The 13,878-nt window shown below is 38.1% G+C and overlaps 1 protein-coding gene across 1 annotated transcript; it reads right to left on the bottom strand.

The window, feature by feature from the left end:
- Positions 1-201: 201 nt before the first annotated feature.
- fam163ba (family with sequence similarity 163 member B, genome duplicate a) lies at positions 202-9,928 on the bottom strand. The gene is made up of 2 exons (XM_063014480.1): positions 9,836-9,928; positions 202-659 (listed from the first exon to the last, which is right to left on the bottom strand). The coding sequence occupies exons 1-2, from the start codon at positions 9,926-9,928 to the stop codon at positions 243-245; spliced, it is 510 nt and encodes a 169-aa protein (XP_062870550.1). The 3' UTR covers positions 202-242.
- Between the last annotated feature and the right edge of the window lie 3,950 nt (positions 9,929-13,878).

The following is a 13,878-nucleotide window of genomic DNA, read 5'->3' as shown; positions in this document are numbered from 1 at the left end:
GATAAATTAAAAATGTTGCTTAGTAGTATTAAATGTTAAACTGTTCACAATTTGCCAGCTCGTCTGCTTTCTCTCAAAATGACTTGCAGCATGAAGTAATTTACTTTGCTATTTTAAAAGAGCAGTTTCCAAAACAAGTGTAGATCTTCCTTTATTAAATGTTGCTGCACGGATTAACAGTTATTTATAGTCAGTTCACTTGCACTTAGTCCTCCAAGCCTGCAGGGGGAGAGGGCTGGATGCTAGACATCAGTGCTGATGCTGCAGCTACGTGTGAACATCTGCCTCATGGTGACTGCCCGGTTAAGGTTGAGCTTGTGGTGGTTGGGCAGCAGCGTGGGCAGCGGCGTGGGCAGCTCCAGTGCTTGCTGCTGAATGCCTCGGTAGCTGAGACGTTCACCACCGTTTCGCAGACCGTCCGGCTGCTGCAGGTAGAACGGCATGTCGTAGTGAGTGCAGGACGGGCAGAACGTCTGTGAGCGGGTCAGTTTGCGTGCCGGTGGTGGCGTGAAAAGGGCAGGCCCATTGGGTGTGGGCGCCGTGGGCACTGCAGGAGCCAGGATGTTGTGATTAGAGTGCACAGGCGGCAAGCGGGATGTGACGGCAAAGTCTGGCTCCTCCTCCTCCGACTCGGACTCCTCTTTTTTGCAACAATAGTACTGAGACACACACACAGAGAAAAGGAAAATTACAAAATACAACCTAGACCCCCTGTGAGCCCAGAAACATGAATCTATTTCTGTACCTGTTGACATAACAAATGCTCGCATTAATAAAGTGGATGACATTTTACATCAGACTGTTTGTCTTGACAGAAATATTAACACAAATACGTCAACATTAAGATTAAAGTAATTCGATTATTAAGGCAGGGGTAGCTTAGTGGTTGACATACTGGCCTACTGATCTAAAGGTTACTGGTTTAAGCCCCACCACTGCCACTGTTGCACTGTATTTGCTCACAACTTTAAATCACTTTGGATAAAAATATCTGCCAAATGCCATAAATGTAAATGAAGATTGTGATGATTTTCCCTGAAGGTCAGAGTAGAGTGCTTGTGATAAGAATATACAGTATATATATAAATATCTATACCTATATATATCTTGATTATCATAATGTGTATGGGTAATACATATATTTGTATATATTGTTAATAAGAATATATAGACTACTGCTGCAATTTTTAGTTATATTTTAAGCCAAAGTAAATACACAATTGCACATTTTTTTTGCATTTTCTTGTATTTTGTATATTGTATACATGCACATTGTACATTTGTATTAGTTCTTTTTTCTTTTGTCCTTGTTCAGCTACTGGAGACCAATATATAGAATATATTTTGTAAGCAGGAGACACTATCTATCATTAGCTGTTATCAATAGCTGGATGTAATAGACTCCAAAAATCCCATATATAGTGATTTAGGTAAAAAATCATTATGTAAATCAATATCTAATGATTATTACCTAAATTATTATCTAAACACGATTTAAAGTATGAGTTATATTGAAACAATTTTTAAAAATATATTTAACATTTTTTAAATATATAAAATGTTCTATATATTATTTGGGTTAAATAGATGAAATAAAATAAAACAATAATGTAATTGTACTGTGTATACCGCATTATCAAAACATATTTTATGACAGAACGTGACTATGATTTCTTTCAGCTGCTCTCATTAGGAGTTATTTGATTTGGTGTAGTTTTTACACCGGATGCCCTTCCTCACGCAATTCCTGACCTCCAATTTATGCAGGCTTGAGACCAGCATTAAGGGTACACTAATACATCCCCCCTTAATGACTAGCTTCACTCAGTGCCATGCACCGTCTGTATTTTTGAACCTGGCTTAGGATTCGAAGCCTCAGGACTCAGGCACTGCTGGCTCTTACCATTAAGCCACACAAGCTCACTATCTCTGACAGAATATGCCTTCAAATGTTTAGTTTGTAAATTTAGTTTGCATTATTTTGCTACAAAATTGAGCATATTGTTGTACACCACATAGCACCAAAATTAGGATTAAATAGGGACATGAGATTAGATGAAATACTGTTTGAGTATATAATGTGGTAAATGAGCTTATTTTAATTATTAAACAACATTTTAATGGGAAAAACTACAGAGCCACAACAAACACCTTTAACATTCCTGTCAGTACAATTCATTAAATAATCTGCCAATTAGGGGTGGGCGATATGGCCCTAAAATAATATCAGGTTATTTTTGCGATAACGATATTTTTGGCGATATAACAAAACACTGAAAAATATTTTATTTATTTCGAGAAAACACTATTGCAAAAAAAATATAATGTTCAGGTTTTATTTAGAATTAATATAAGTTAACACATTGTAAAAAAATGTAGGAAGTATGTAAGAATTACACACACTTTTCTTTATTTTGTCTTTCCAGTAAAAATAATGTAACATAATGTAATGGCGAAGTCAGACGATTTTCATAGTGGTGGCCAGACTGAGACCATTGCTCACACAGGGGTCGCACAGAAACTGATACTTTTTTTTATGTGGTCACTCATTTATTTACCTATACAGGCAGTGAGTGCCATGTAGAATTACATCACGAATACCTGCATACTAATAATAAGCTTTTTTTCTCTTTCTATTTTCACTGACAAGTAAAAAAAAACAAAAGAAAATATAGCCTATAACCTTAACATTATGAGAAAGAATTTCAAAGATATTCCTTTGCAATACTTGATCATTTGGCTGCTAACTTGTGTGTAATTATGACACTCAGTTGAACCCCAGAACATGCCAGTGTGAATGCATGGAAAACACATTTTAATTTTCTTTTAACAATATGATACAGACTGACCAACACTATTAAGCCAAATGAGCATTGAAAATTGACTTTACTTTTAATAGCCTTCTACAATGCTGGAGCTTTTTAAAACGGAATATTTTCTTTTAAATAGAAGTGTTATTTAACTGCTATTAAATTGTTTGGCGGATAACCGCCCAACCTGGCAACACTGGAACGCGCAGAGCCCGGTGGGCCTTTACTCGTAGCGCGCCACAATTACTACTAAGTACAGTAGTAGTATTAGTACTAAGTAATAGTAGTACTACATCTGTGTTGGTGGTTGACATTATTGTTGAGAGTATTCCTGCACTGGTTGGTGGAGGTGCTCGGTTGAATTGCGTCCCTGTGTAAACCTGCGTGCAGAAATACTTTCGCAAAAAAGTTGCCGGCGGGTTTGGGTTGCCAAAGATTAATTTATGGTGGATTTGGAGTTTTTGGAACGAGCTCCTCCACCGCAGAGCCGCGTTCTGCCATACTCGTTACTGTACCCAAATGACCCACGTAACGAACGTACGCCATTTGCGTAGCTGTGTGACGTCATTACGTAAAGTACGCAGAATATAGCTTTTATCCCGATATCGTACTTTTTGTATCGTTTGAAAATTATATCGGTATTATCGTGAACGATACGATATAGCACACCCCTACTGCCAATGGAAGTTAAATGAACCATCAGTAATCGTTCCTCAGCAGGTGCACAACACAAGGTTTTACAACATGCATTCAGACTACTGATTTAAGAAAGAAGCCCAAAATTACTCAAAAAGAGTTACAGTATGACTTGACATTAACAGAAGGAACATTTACATAGAGTTAAATAACCAATTAACTGCACTGCAATCATCTCTGTTTCTACACCCAAAATATAACTTTTTGGTTTATTTAGCTCTTCATAATTGGGCTGAAATGATTTCAAGAAGTATGGAGGTGTAACATTTATGAAATGAGACTGACTTTTTGTTGGTACTGGGTCATTACACTTCATTAAAGAAAAACATGAATGTAGTGATGAACCAAGACATATTAAAGGAGAATTTAATTTTATTGTCCAAGTAATTTAATATAAAAGCAGAGGTGCTGGCGCCCAGGTGGCGCAGCAGGATATTCCGCTAGCACACCACCGCCGAGATTCTAAACTCCTTGGTTCGAAACTCGGTTCATTGCCACCGGTCAGCTGGGTGCCATCTGGCGGGCATAATTGGCAGTGCCTGCAGCATATACTAATTGGCCACCATATCTGCTAGGGCGGGACGACCGGACTGTCCGGGGGGATCTTCATTAGCTGTGTAAGGACCCTGATTGTTGGAAGAGACACCTGTGTAGAATGCAGGGGTGAGAAGAGGAGGGCTGTACACGTATCAGAAGAGGTGTGAGCAGCTGTAGACGTGTCAAAAGAGGTGTGCTCTCCTCGGATGTAATCGAGTATCCCTCAGCAGCGGAAGACAAAATTGACTGCGCTAAATCGGGAGGAAAATCGGGAGAATGCACAAAAAAGTAAAGGTGCTTGCATGGCCTTTCCAATCTAATGACTTTAATCCCATTGTAAAAAAAGTTTATCATAGGCCCCCCCTTCTAACTTGGGAAACTTAAAACAATTTGGCTAGAGGAATGGATGAAAATTGAACCACAATGATACAAAAAAAACATATTTAAAAGCTGTAATTGTCAATAATGGTGTTGCAACAAACATTGTTGAACTATAATTTGTGTTTTTTTAATGTGATATATTATTAATTTTATATATAATTTATTTTCTATTTATTTATAAGTATTTCTTTGTTTCTTGCTATACACATATACATTTTATTTGTTCATATTTGTAAGTACTTTGTAAGTATTTGTAAAATTCTTTGTGGAAATTTAAGGTGGATATATGGATCAAAAGATATATTAAACAACAAAACCATACATAGTTGAATAATTATTGTCCCCACTGTATACTGGTTTCTATATTCTAGTGCTATTAAGGCAAACATACTCTCAGCATAGATTTTGTGTCCAGTCATGAGCAGATGGGTGATGGGTAAGTGCTGAACAGGGCTCGACTCAGGCCTTCTGATTGCCACAGGGATGAAAGCCCTATGACAGTGCGTTCTCCTGCACCGCAACATCAGCAAGCTGCTGCAGATTGAGATCTGCTGGGCGTTTGCCAGCATTCTCCTCTCTCCATCACTGTCTCTGCTCTCTGGGCTGAGTCATAAACCTAGCTTTGCATTAAGTCTATTTGTTTTCTTAGCCTTGATGCTGCTGCCCAAGCACTCAACAGCATAGACGATGGTTCCTGCCACCACAGACTTGCAGAAGTGGACAAATGATCATTATAATTTAGAACTGCTCAGTGTTCCACTAATTGCTTTACCCATGTGTCACTCATCAACAGAATTCTGTAAGGTTGTCATATTATAATACTGAGTAAGATGACAGGTCAGTTTTTAACTGTCCACTAATGATAGCTAGCGCTTCAATCTTTATCTGTTTGTTCTAAATAAACAATAAAAATATTTTAGGTATTAATCTCTATAATGTTAGATTAATTACACTCTTGTGTAACAAAAATAGTAACCAGTTTTAATATTAAGCTATAGCTAGCCTTTGGTAAGACATTCTGCTAATGTGTTATGATTACATTTGCAGTTGCTTGATGTAATTGAGCTTGCTATCTGACCTTAAAACAAGAATGCCTGTTAGGCTGCAAAATCAGTAAAATCAGATTACACTCAACATTCTTAGCACATTTGCACTCATTAGATGTGTGGCACATCTAATAACACTAAATTAGCTGTGATAAAAGCACATTTAGCACACTGTAGGTCATCACACCGCCAGCATTTAAGTTTCAAAACCAAGTTAAGTCAGTTGATTAAAGTACATCTATTAATGACGACTGTAACATTGATTAGTTTTGTATCATTGTTGGGTTCACTCAAATTTAACTCAAATGGGCTGGAAACAGTAATAATAAAAATAAATCAACTCTACTTGCCTCTGCTTTTGTTACTGAACATGGGCTGCCCACTGTATAACACTTAAACCAGGTAAAGTTACAAAACATTACTGAGGTTGGTTGAATAAAAGCTGAAAGAACCAGCATAGAAAAACTTTTGTGTAGTGGTTTACAGGGCTTAATTTTATTATTACTAATAGTAGTAATGACAGATATTATTAAATTAAACCCCATATATCCGGTAAAACTTTTATATTACAGACACAACCACTACAATCATTGTTTATAAACTGGTGGCTGATGCTTGTGCACCATTACTTGCAGCATGTTTCATTTTGTGAATACAGTCCCACACTTACTACTTATACATACTATTAACTGTCTATAATGTGCAGTTGTAGCCTAGTGGTTAAGGTACTGGACTAGTAATCGAAAGGTCACTGGTTCAAGCCCCACTACTGCCAGGTTGCCACTGGTGGTCCCTTGAGCAAGGCCCTTAACCCTCAATTGCTTAGACTGTATACTGTCACATTACTGTAAGTTGCTTTGGATAAAAGTGTCTGCTAAATGCCATAAATGTAAATGATGGGGCAGGTCGAACCTCTGTCGTCACTGAGGAACCATGTGCAGCCCAGTACCTGCATACCCAAAATGCAGGATGCTTTACCAAGGGAGAACATTAATGTGGCTACAAACTAAAAGGGCAATGGGAATAATAAGCAAGTGGCCAAAATAACAGAAACAAACAAAGTAACAAAAACACAAAAAGGAACAAAACACCTGCAGTGGGAAAAGTGGATAGAAAAGGAAAAGAATGACAGTAAGAATAAAAACGGGTTGTTACGAGGTCCGTGTACCTTTGGTAATTCGTTTTCCACTTTAATTCCCAAAGTTGAAAGACAAGAAAACGGAGCGTTATTCGTTTTTCGTTTTAAGATCAAAAATCAAATAACAAATAAGCAGAAATTGAAAAACGGGTCGTATTTTAATTTTCCAAAATCCACATTTTTTATCAGTTCAACCAGAAATAAAAGTGCGGGCGCGTGCACGTGCTGAGGTGCGTGTACACGCTTCATATAAAGTGTAAATCAGGTACAAGTGCTGAGAAGACGGAGCTAAAAGTCATAATAACGTTACGCCGCGTCCCCTGTTCTGACTTTTGTGTCTGCCGTACTTTTTCCTGCCCTTGTAATTCACACAAGAACTATTTATCCTAAAAAAAATAGGGGGCTATTCTAAGAAAAAAGAATGCTGCATTATTTTTTACATCATTATTATTATTATTACCGTATAGGATCCAGTTCTGTAATATAGGCATAACTAATCGTACATGTCACATAGATTCGGTTCATTTTATGGACTCGGGTTAGTCTGAGTCACTCAGTGATGTGATTCGGTTCACTTGAGTCACTTGTACTGACATCTTGATAGCGATTGATTTACTGCATGAAAATACATCCAAATATCACTTGTCTTCCATGCACACAGAGCCAGGGCCAATCAGAGGACTCATAGGATCCGGGTTAATTGAGATCTCGGACTCGTGATTCCTGATTCAGTACGAAGATTCGAATCCTTAACCGAGGCGATTCAATATTTCTTGTTCTCGGCCAGTAAACATCCAAAAATTAATAAAATTGCACGAACTAACTCTGCAGTAAACAAGGAGCAACAACAATCAAATATATTTGTAATAGTTTCACCGTGACATGTACGATTAGTTCTTATTACAGAATGGAGTTCTATACGGTAATAAAACAGGGGACGCGGCGTAACGTTATTAGGACTTTCTGCTCCGTCTTCTCAGCACTTGTACCTGATTTACACTTTATATGAATGTATAAATGCATGTATACGCACATCAGCACGTGCACGCGCTCGCACTTTTATTTCTGGTTGAACTGATAAAAAATGTTGATTTTGGAAAATTAAAATACGACCCGTTTTTCAATTTCTGCTTATTTGTTATTTGATTTTTGATCTTAAAACGAAAAACGAATAACGCTCCGTTTTCCCGTTTTTCAGTATTGGTTTTTGAAACGAAAAACGACCCGTTTTCTTGTTTTTCAACTTTGGGATTTAAAGTGAAAAACGAATTACCAAAGGTACACGGACCTTACGACTGGTTGTTATGACCAGCATAAACAAAGGAGTTTTGAAGTGAATGTGAATGTATTTATTCATTTATTCATTTTGGGGAACTGCCTAAATTATCATTTGTCACAACAGTAGAGCTAGTTCTTGTTTGGGCAGGTCCCTCATTTCTAAATTGAGAAACTTAAAACAATTTGGCTAAAAGAATGGATGAAAATTGAACCAAAATGCTGCAAATTCTAAAGCTGTAATTGACAATAATGGTGTTGCAACACAAATTGTTGAACTATAATTATTTTAGGTGGATATATGCACTGTGTACAGTAGCTCAACTATAGAAAACATGTGTAGACAAATACTGTCTGTAACGTAAATCTTAGTCAGCTGCCTCCTGATGTGTCTGGTATATAAAAGATCTGAAAACATGCCATGTTCCATCAGCGGGAATATTTTGCTCTTGTAAACATGACACATAACCTGAATACTGAGGCCATAAGTGTGAGCATATGTGACAGTGAGTGACTTGGAGTCTGGAGTATAGTAAGAAGTAAAGACACTGGGCTGCGCTGAGAAAGAAGCACTTAATGTCCCAGTGAGATGAGAAAAGGCCACTAAAACATGGCATTACACTTTAATCACTAGGCAGAGATGGTTTTACTGACTCAGCTTCATGGGTGAGGGAAAAAGAGTGCATGGAGATAGAAGGGGGGTGGAAGGGAAATTGTGTTTATTGTAGAGCTCTGTGATTTCCACCATGTAATGAACACAGACAGGCTTAAAATGACTTAATATCATATTTGCAGTTATGAATGTATATTTTTATGGCTTAGATAAAATGCATGACATTTGCATAGTATAATTATTAATTTTCATAAACTGCATTTCTTCTGGAGGATTGCGGACAGTACAACCTGGACAGGACAAAACACACATGTTCCTCACTTATATACACATTGGGGGTGGAGCGGTCCGGGTCCTTTCTCTGTAAAGTTTGCATGTTCTCCCTGTGTCTCTGTGGGTTTCCTCCAGACACATTAAAACAGACGTTGTTGAGCCCATCTATACCTGTGATTTACCCTTCAATCAGCACTACCTTATCTTACTCCCTTAGACCAGTTTGGATTCCAATAGAGATGATTCCACAGCGCCAACATGATGCTTAAAATCTAGCGCTTTACTTTTAGACCCTCTAGATCGGTCTGCTATACGCTGCCTGCTGGCTGCTCAGTTGTCAATTCAAATAAGCTTTGGCTAGTTTAGAATATTGCAGTCCTCCACTGTTCCTGCACAGTCCTGCTATTGACCTAGTTAAGGTGCACTGGTCAATACTGAACCACTTCTCGTATTGCAAATAAGGTAAAATACCAAGAAACACCAGTGAGGCAGAATTGTTTGATCAATGTGATTATTGTTTATAATAAGCTTCTAAAACACAGAACCAGGACGACTTGTTTACATTTCTACTGCTGGTCATGTTAGAACCGTGCCAATATTTACTGTTTACAAATGAAAACATGGTATGACATGGCAGACTTTTGCTAAATGGCTAGCATCCTATAGTAGGGGGTGGATTCACCATGTAATCACTAGAACTAAATGATTTAGCTCCTGGATATCTTACTGGTTTATAGCCCATCTCAAGCATTTAATTCAGCTGAGCCAATCATTCCCTAGGATTAGTTACCTCTCAGGTAGTGGAAGAAGTCTTCTTTTTTTAATATTTTCCTCATATTTTCAGTACCAGGGTTACTAATTACATTACATTCAGATCAAAAACCAGTCTATCTGTAGTTTTTTCATGTTTTGTCTAAACATTTTAATGAGTTTTAATTTGATATTTTATAGTGAAATATTTGTATGAGTAATATGTGCCTCATCACAAATAAACTTTAATCTTTAAATGTCATTTTAAGAAATGAATAGGACAATTATTAATATTATTGGCTCTAGTTTTACTCACCTGCAGTCTACAGTAGCACAGTACTGCAATGATGCACAGTAAGATTACTGTAGCTAGAATCCCGCCTGTGATGACCACTGTCCCGGCTGTCATTCGAAAAGCTCTCCATCAACACCCTGTAAGAGAATTGAAAAAAATAATCAGAAATAATAACTGGCTAAACGTAGAAATGTCCTTGAGAGAGTCGTATAAAGAGCAGGCTGTCATCAGGTAGCCTCCCTACTGTCTCCCGCTGAACACAATTAACTTCAATCCAATGTGTCAGAAGAAAAAGCTATGGATATTTTACTTGCTTATTTGCTGCAGGTACAAATTGAATATATAATGACCACATACTGTTAGGTGAAATGTGCAGAACAGAGGAGAGAAAAAGGAAGTGATGCCAGAGGGCAGAGAGGGGTGTAATAGAGGATCCTGCTGTGATTAAGAGCCCTGATACCGTGCAGAGGCGAGAGATTAAACGCAGGTCACAATGAGGTCAGGGCCCAGTGAGGTGAGCTGAGGAGATGGAGTGATACTGCTTCAAACTGATAAAGCCGTAAAAGCCAAGACTGGAGGAGACAGACGAATTAATGTTGGCATGGTAACAGGAGCCATTGTAAGCTGTGACCTGCACAGGTTCCTGGGCTATTTGTGATCTATGAGGCCTTAAACAGCATCAACCTTGGGGCCCCGCCGCCCATGCAGCCTTATTATAGTCTAAAGTTATAAAAGAATGAAAAGAAAATCATGGGTTTGATAAGAAAATGTTTAATAAACATCAGATAATGAATAATTGTATATTTAAAATCAGCTCCATGGCCAGTGTGTGTTTCTGCATTGTGCTCAGTGTTTTTGATCGGAGCTGGACCCTCTGTGACCCTGACCTAATGTAATAAAATCATAGATATTCTATAATTTAATAATGAAAAAATCCTGATTTACATACATGTATTGTCAGTAAATAAAAAGATAATAAAGTTATAGGTGCTCGGGTGATGAACAGTAATTTTTTATATTAATTCTATTAATACTTCTTTGTAAATAAGTTAAAAAGCAATTGTGATTAAATCTGAAGTGGATTTATGCACTGAGTAAATAAAAAACAAAAGTGGTTAAATACTTGTTTCCTTCACAGTAAATCTTTTGGAGCACAGACAACAATTAAACTTCCTTTTCAATTGTGGCTGTTTGTAAACGGCATCTGTCTTGGCCAATTAGCCGAGCTGTCCTCGGGTAACTCGTACCTGTCCAGAGGAATCAAATTAGGGTGAACTAATCTCATTCGTTCAGTGCCTAAATGTAATCAATAGTTCTGGTTGGAAATGGAACAGGACTGTTAGTTTTTATTAGATCCTGAGAAGATAAACCGTGGAGACGACCAGCACTAAGGAGACCACCTGCTTTTTGATACTCAGCATGATGGGATGTAAACAGCAGCCTAGAGTTTCATTTTGTTCTTGTTACCAAGTTAGCTAAAGAAAATGACAATGTTTGCTATTTTTAACATGACTTTATTATTTATGATTTAATATTACTGTTGTTTGCATGGTAAAATACTTTCTCACATATTACATTCATGCACGTTTAGGCCAACAACCCACATATTTCACACATTTAATTGGTAAAGATCTAACAAAAATACTTTTGATTTTGATGAAGTGGAGAATTAGACAACTGTGACCACAGACTGTTGAGCAGTTAAATCTTGTATTAAGCAAGAATAGGCAAAAGTCCTTTATTCCTAAACCATTAAAAATGTCATTAATAGGAAGGTGATGGAACGCATGGGTAAAAATCTGTACTAATCTGTCAGTCTTTACCTCATGGAGACTAACAATGTGTAGTGTGGTGTACCCTCCAAACTCTCCTGTTATAAAGATAGATGGATAGATGGATAGATAGATAGATGGATGGATGGATGGATGGATGGATGGATGGATGGATGGATGGATGGATGGATGGATGGATGGATGGATGGATGGATGGATAGATAGATAGATAGATAGATAGATAGATAGATAGATAGATAGATAGATAGATAGATAGATAGACCTGCATTATAACAACAACACACTACAACAACAGGGTCTGTGGGTACATATGGAGATGTAATTTGTTATAAATATAAATTATAAAGTGATCCACAAGTGCAAGATAAATGTGTGAATGGATGGATGTGCAAAGAGGTTATTCTTTACATGATGTCTCAACACACATTTCACATTATGAGAAATTATCAGCACATTTAGTGGGAAAAGACTAATCAGATCCCCATTTGCATGGACACACAAGCATGCACACATTTGGAACTTAGTGAACCCAAGCAGGTCGTCCATTAGACTGGAGCAGAATGCCTCCGTCACCTCCCTGAGGGGGATCTTAATTAGATCTCAGTGTGAAGTGTGTTGATGCAACACGACATATAGCTTTAATTATTTACTGCAAACTCACAGACTGGTGCCAGTGACAGTAACCATGTTGTACAGGAACCAGTAAATGTGTTTTAGAACAGAACAGTAAGTCGTACATACACATACACACACCAATGACAAGAACCATGGTGCTGATGACAGTAAGCATTTACATTAACATTTTCTGCATTTAGCAGACGCTCTTATCCAGAGCGACTTACAGAAGTGCTTCCATAGTAAACATTTCATTTCTCTAGTTTAAGTAAACAACAGTCGAAGAACACAAATCTGCTGAAACCTGTTAGAACCAAAGTGTTTTGGTTTTTTTTGGAAATGGAAAAAAATGTTAGTAAATAAGTACAAGTCAGCTTAAGTGCTTAGTAAAAAGGTGGGTTTTTAATCGTTTTTTAAAGACAGCAAGAGACTCAGATGTTCGGACAGACAGAGGAAGTTCATTCCACCATTTGGGTGCTAGAACAGAGAATGCATGGTGAATCGTAACAGAGAACAGAGCAACATGGCGGTAAAACATGCTAGAATACCAGTGCTGAGATGTCAAGGTTGCGAGTTTGAATCTCAGCTCTGCTACCGGCTGGCCAGACGCCTACACACAGACACGATTGGCTAACATCTGCCAGTTGGGAGAGTCAGAGGGATTTCTCATTACTGCTGCAAGTACGACCTCTGCTGGCTGGTTTATGTCACCTGCACAGAGATGGTGAATAATGGAGAGCAGTGTGTAACACAGCGATTCTGATCCCTGTGTGAACCTGCCTCATGCAGGGAGCTACACACGTGTCGAAAAGGGCACTAGTTAGGTACGACTCTCCTCAGGCAGGGTAGGGGTATGCAGCAAACATGGATATAAACATGGTCATTGGATAAGTTTAGATTGTGAGAAAAAGGAAAAATGCATAAACAAATAAAAAGAACAGAACAGCTCCTGAGACATACTGAGGCATACACACACTCACACTTTCTAAGTCTGTTCTGGGTTTTAAGACTGGTCTATCTCCACTGTACACTAATATTGCGCTTGTGTTGGTCGCAAACCTAATTTGTCTCTGTGTTACCCTGACATAAAATTCAATTTTTTCTTTCAGCTGCTCCAGTGGTTTAAGGGTCGCCACCAAGCTGTTTTGTCCACAACCCTCCTTCACAAATGTCTGTGTAGCACCGGCCGTGCATACATGCACAGACACATACACACACGAAAGCATGCACATTACCCTAATGTACAGTGTGAAGAAGCTGATAAAACATGTCAGAAACACAAACAAGGCCATTTCTCAGTGTTAGGCGCAGCGAGGGTGCAGTAATACAGCATGACAGTAAAAAGGAATATGGTGAGACATTTGTGTCCCTGTGAGCAATGGCGCTTGTCACTAGCCATAACTCGCCTGTGATGAGTAGAACGGACTAAACCACTTCTATGATTCCAAATCCTTGTCTTGCGTCTCTGCCCAGTGCTTATAGATATAGTGGATCATGGGTGTGAGCGTAATACAACACCAGCGCACGCAGCATTTACAATCGACTGTATCTTCATCTGGTTATTATTAATATCTTGCTGAAGCTGCAAGGATGAATTATTTCACACAAATGATGCCATATTTGATTCACGTTGAAATGAGAGCAATATGCTTCACA

Source organism: Trichomycterus rosablanca, chromosome 18 (genome assembly GCF_030014385.1).
Source record: "Trichomycterus rosablanca isolate fTriRos1 chromosome 18, fTriRos1.hap1, whole genome shotgun sequence".
NCBI classification, from domain to species: domain Eukaryota; kingdom Metazoa; phylum Chordata; class Actinopteri; order Siluriformes; family Trichomycteridae; genus Trichomycterus; species Trichomycterus rosablanca.
The sequence above is the reverse complement of the archived record's forward strand: the minus strand, read 5'-3'. Positions and strand labels throughout refer to the sequence as shown.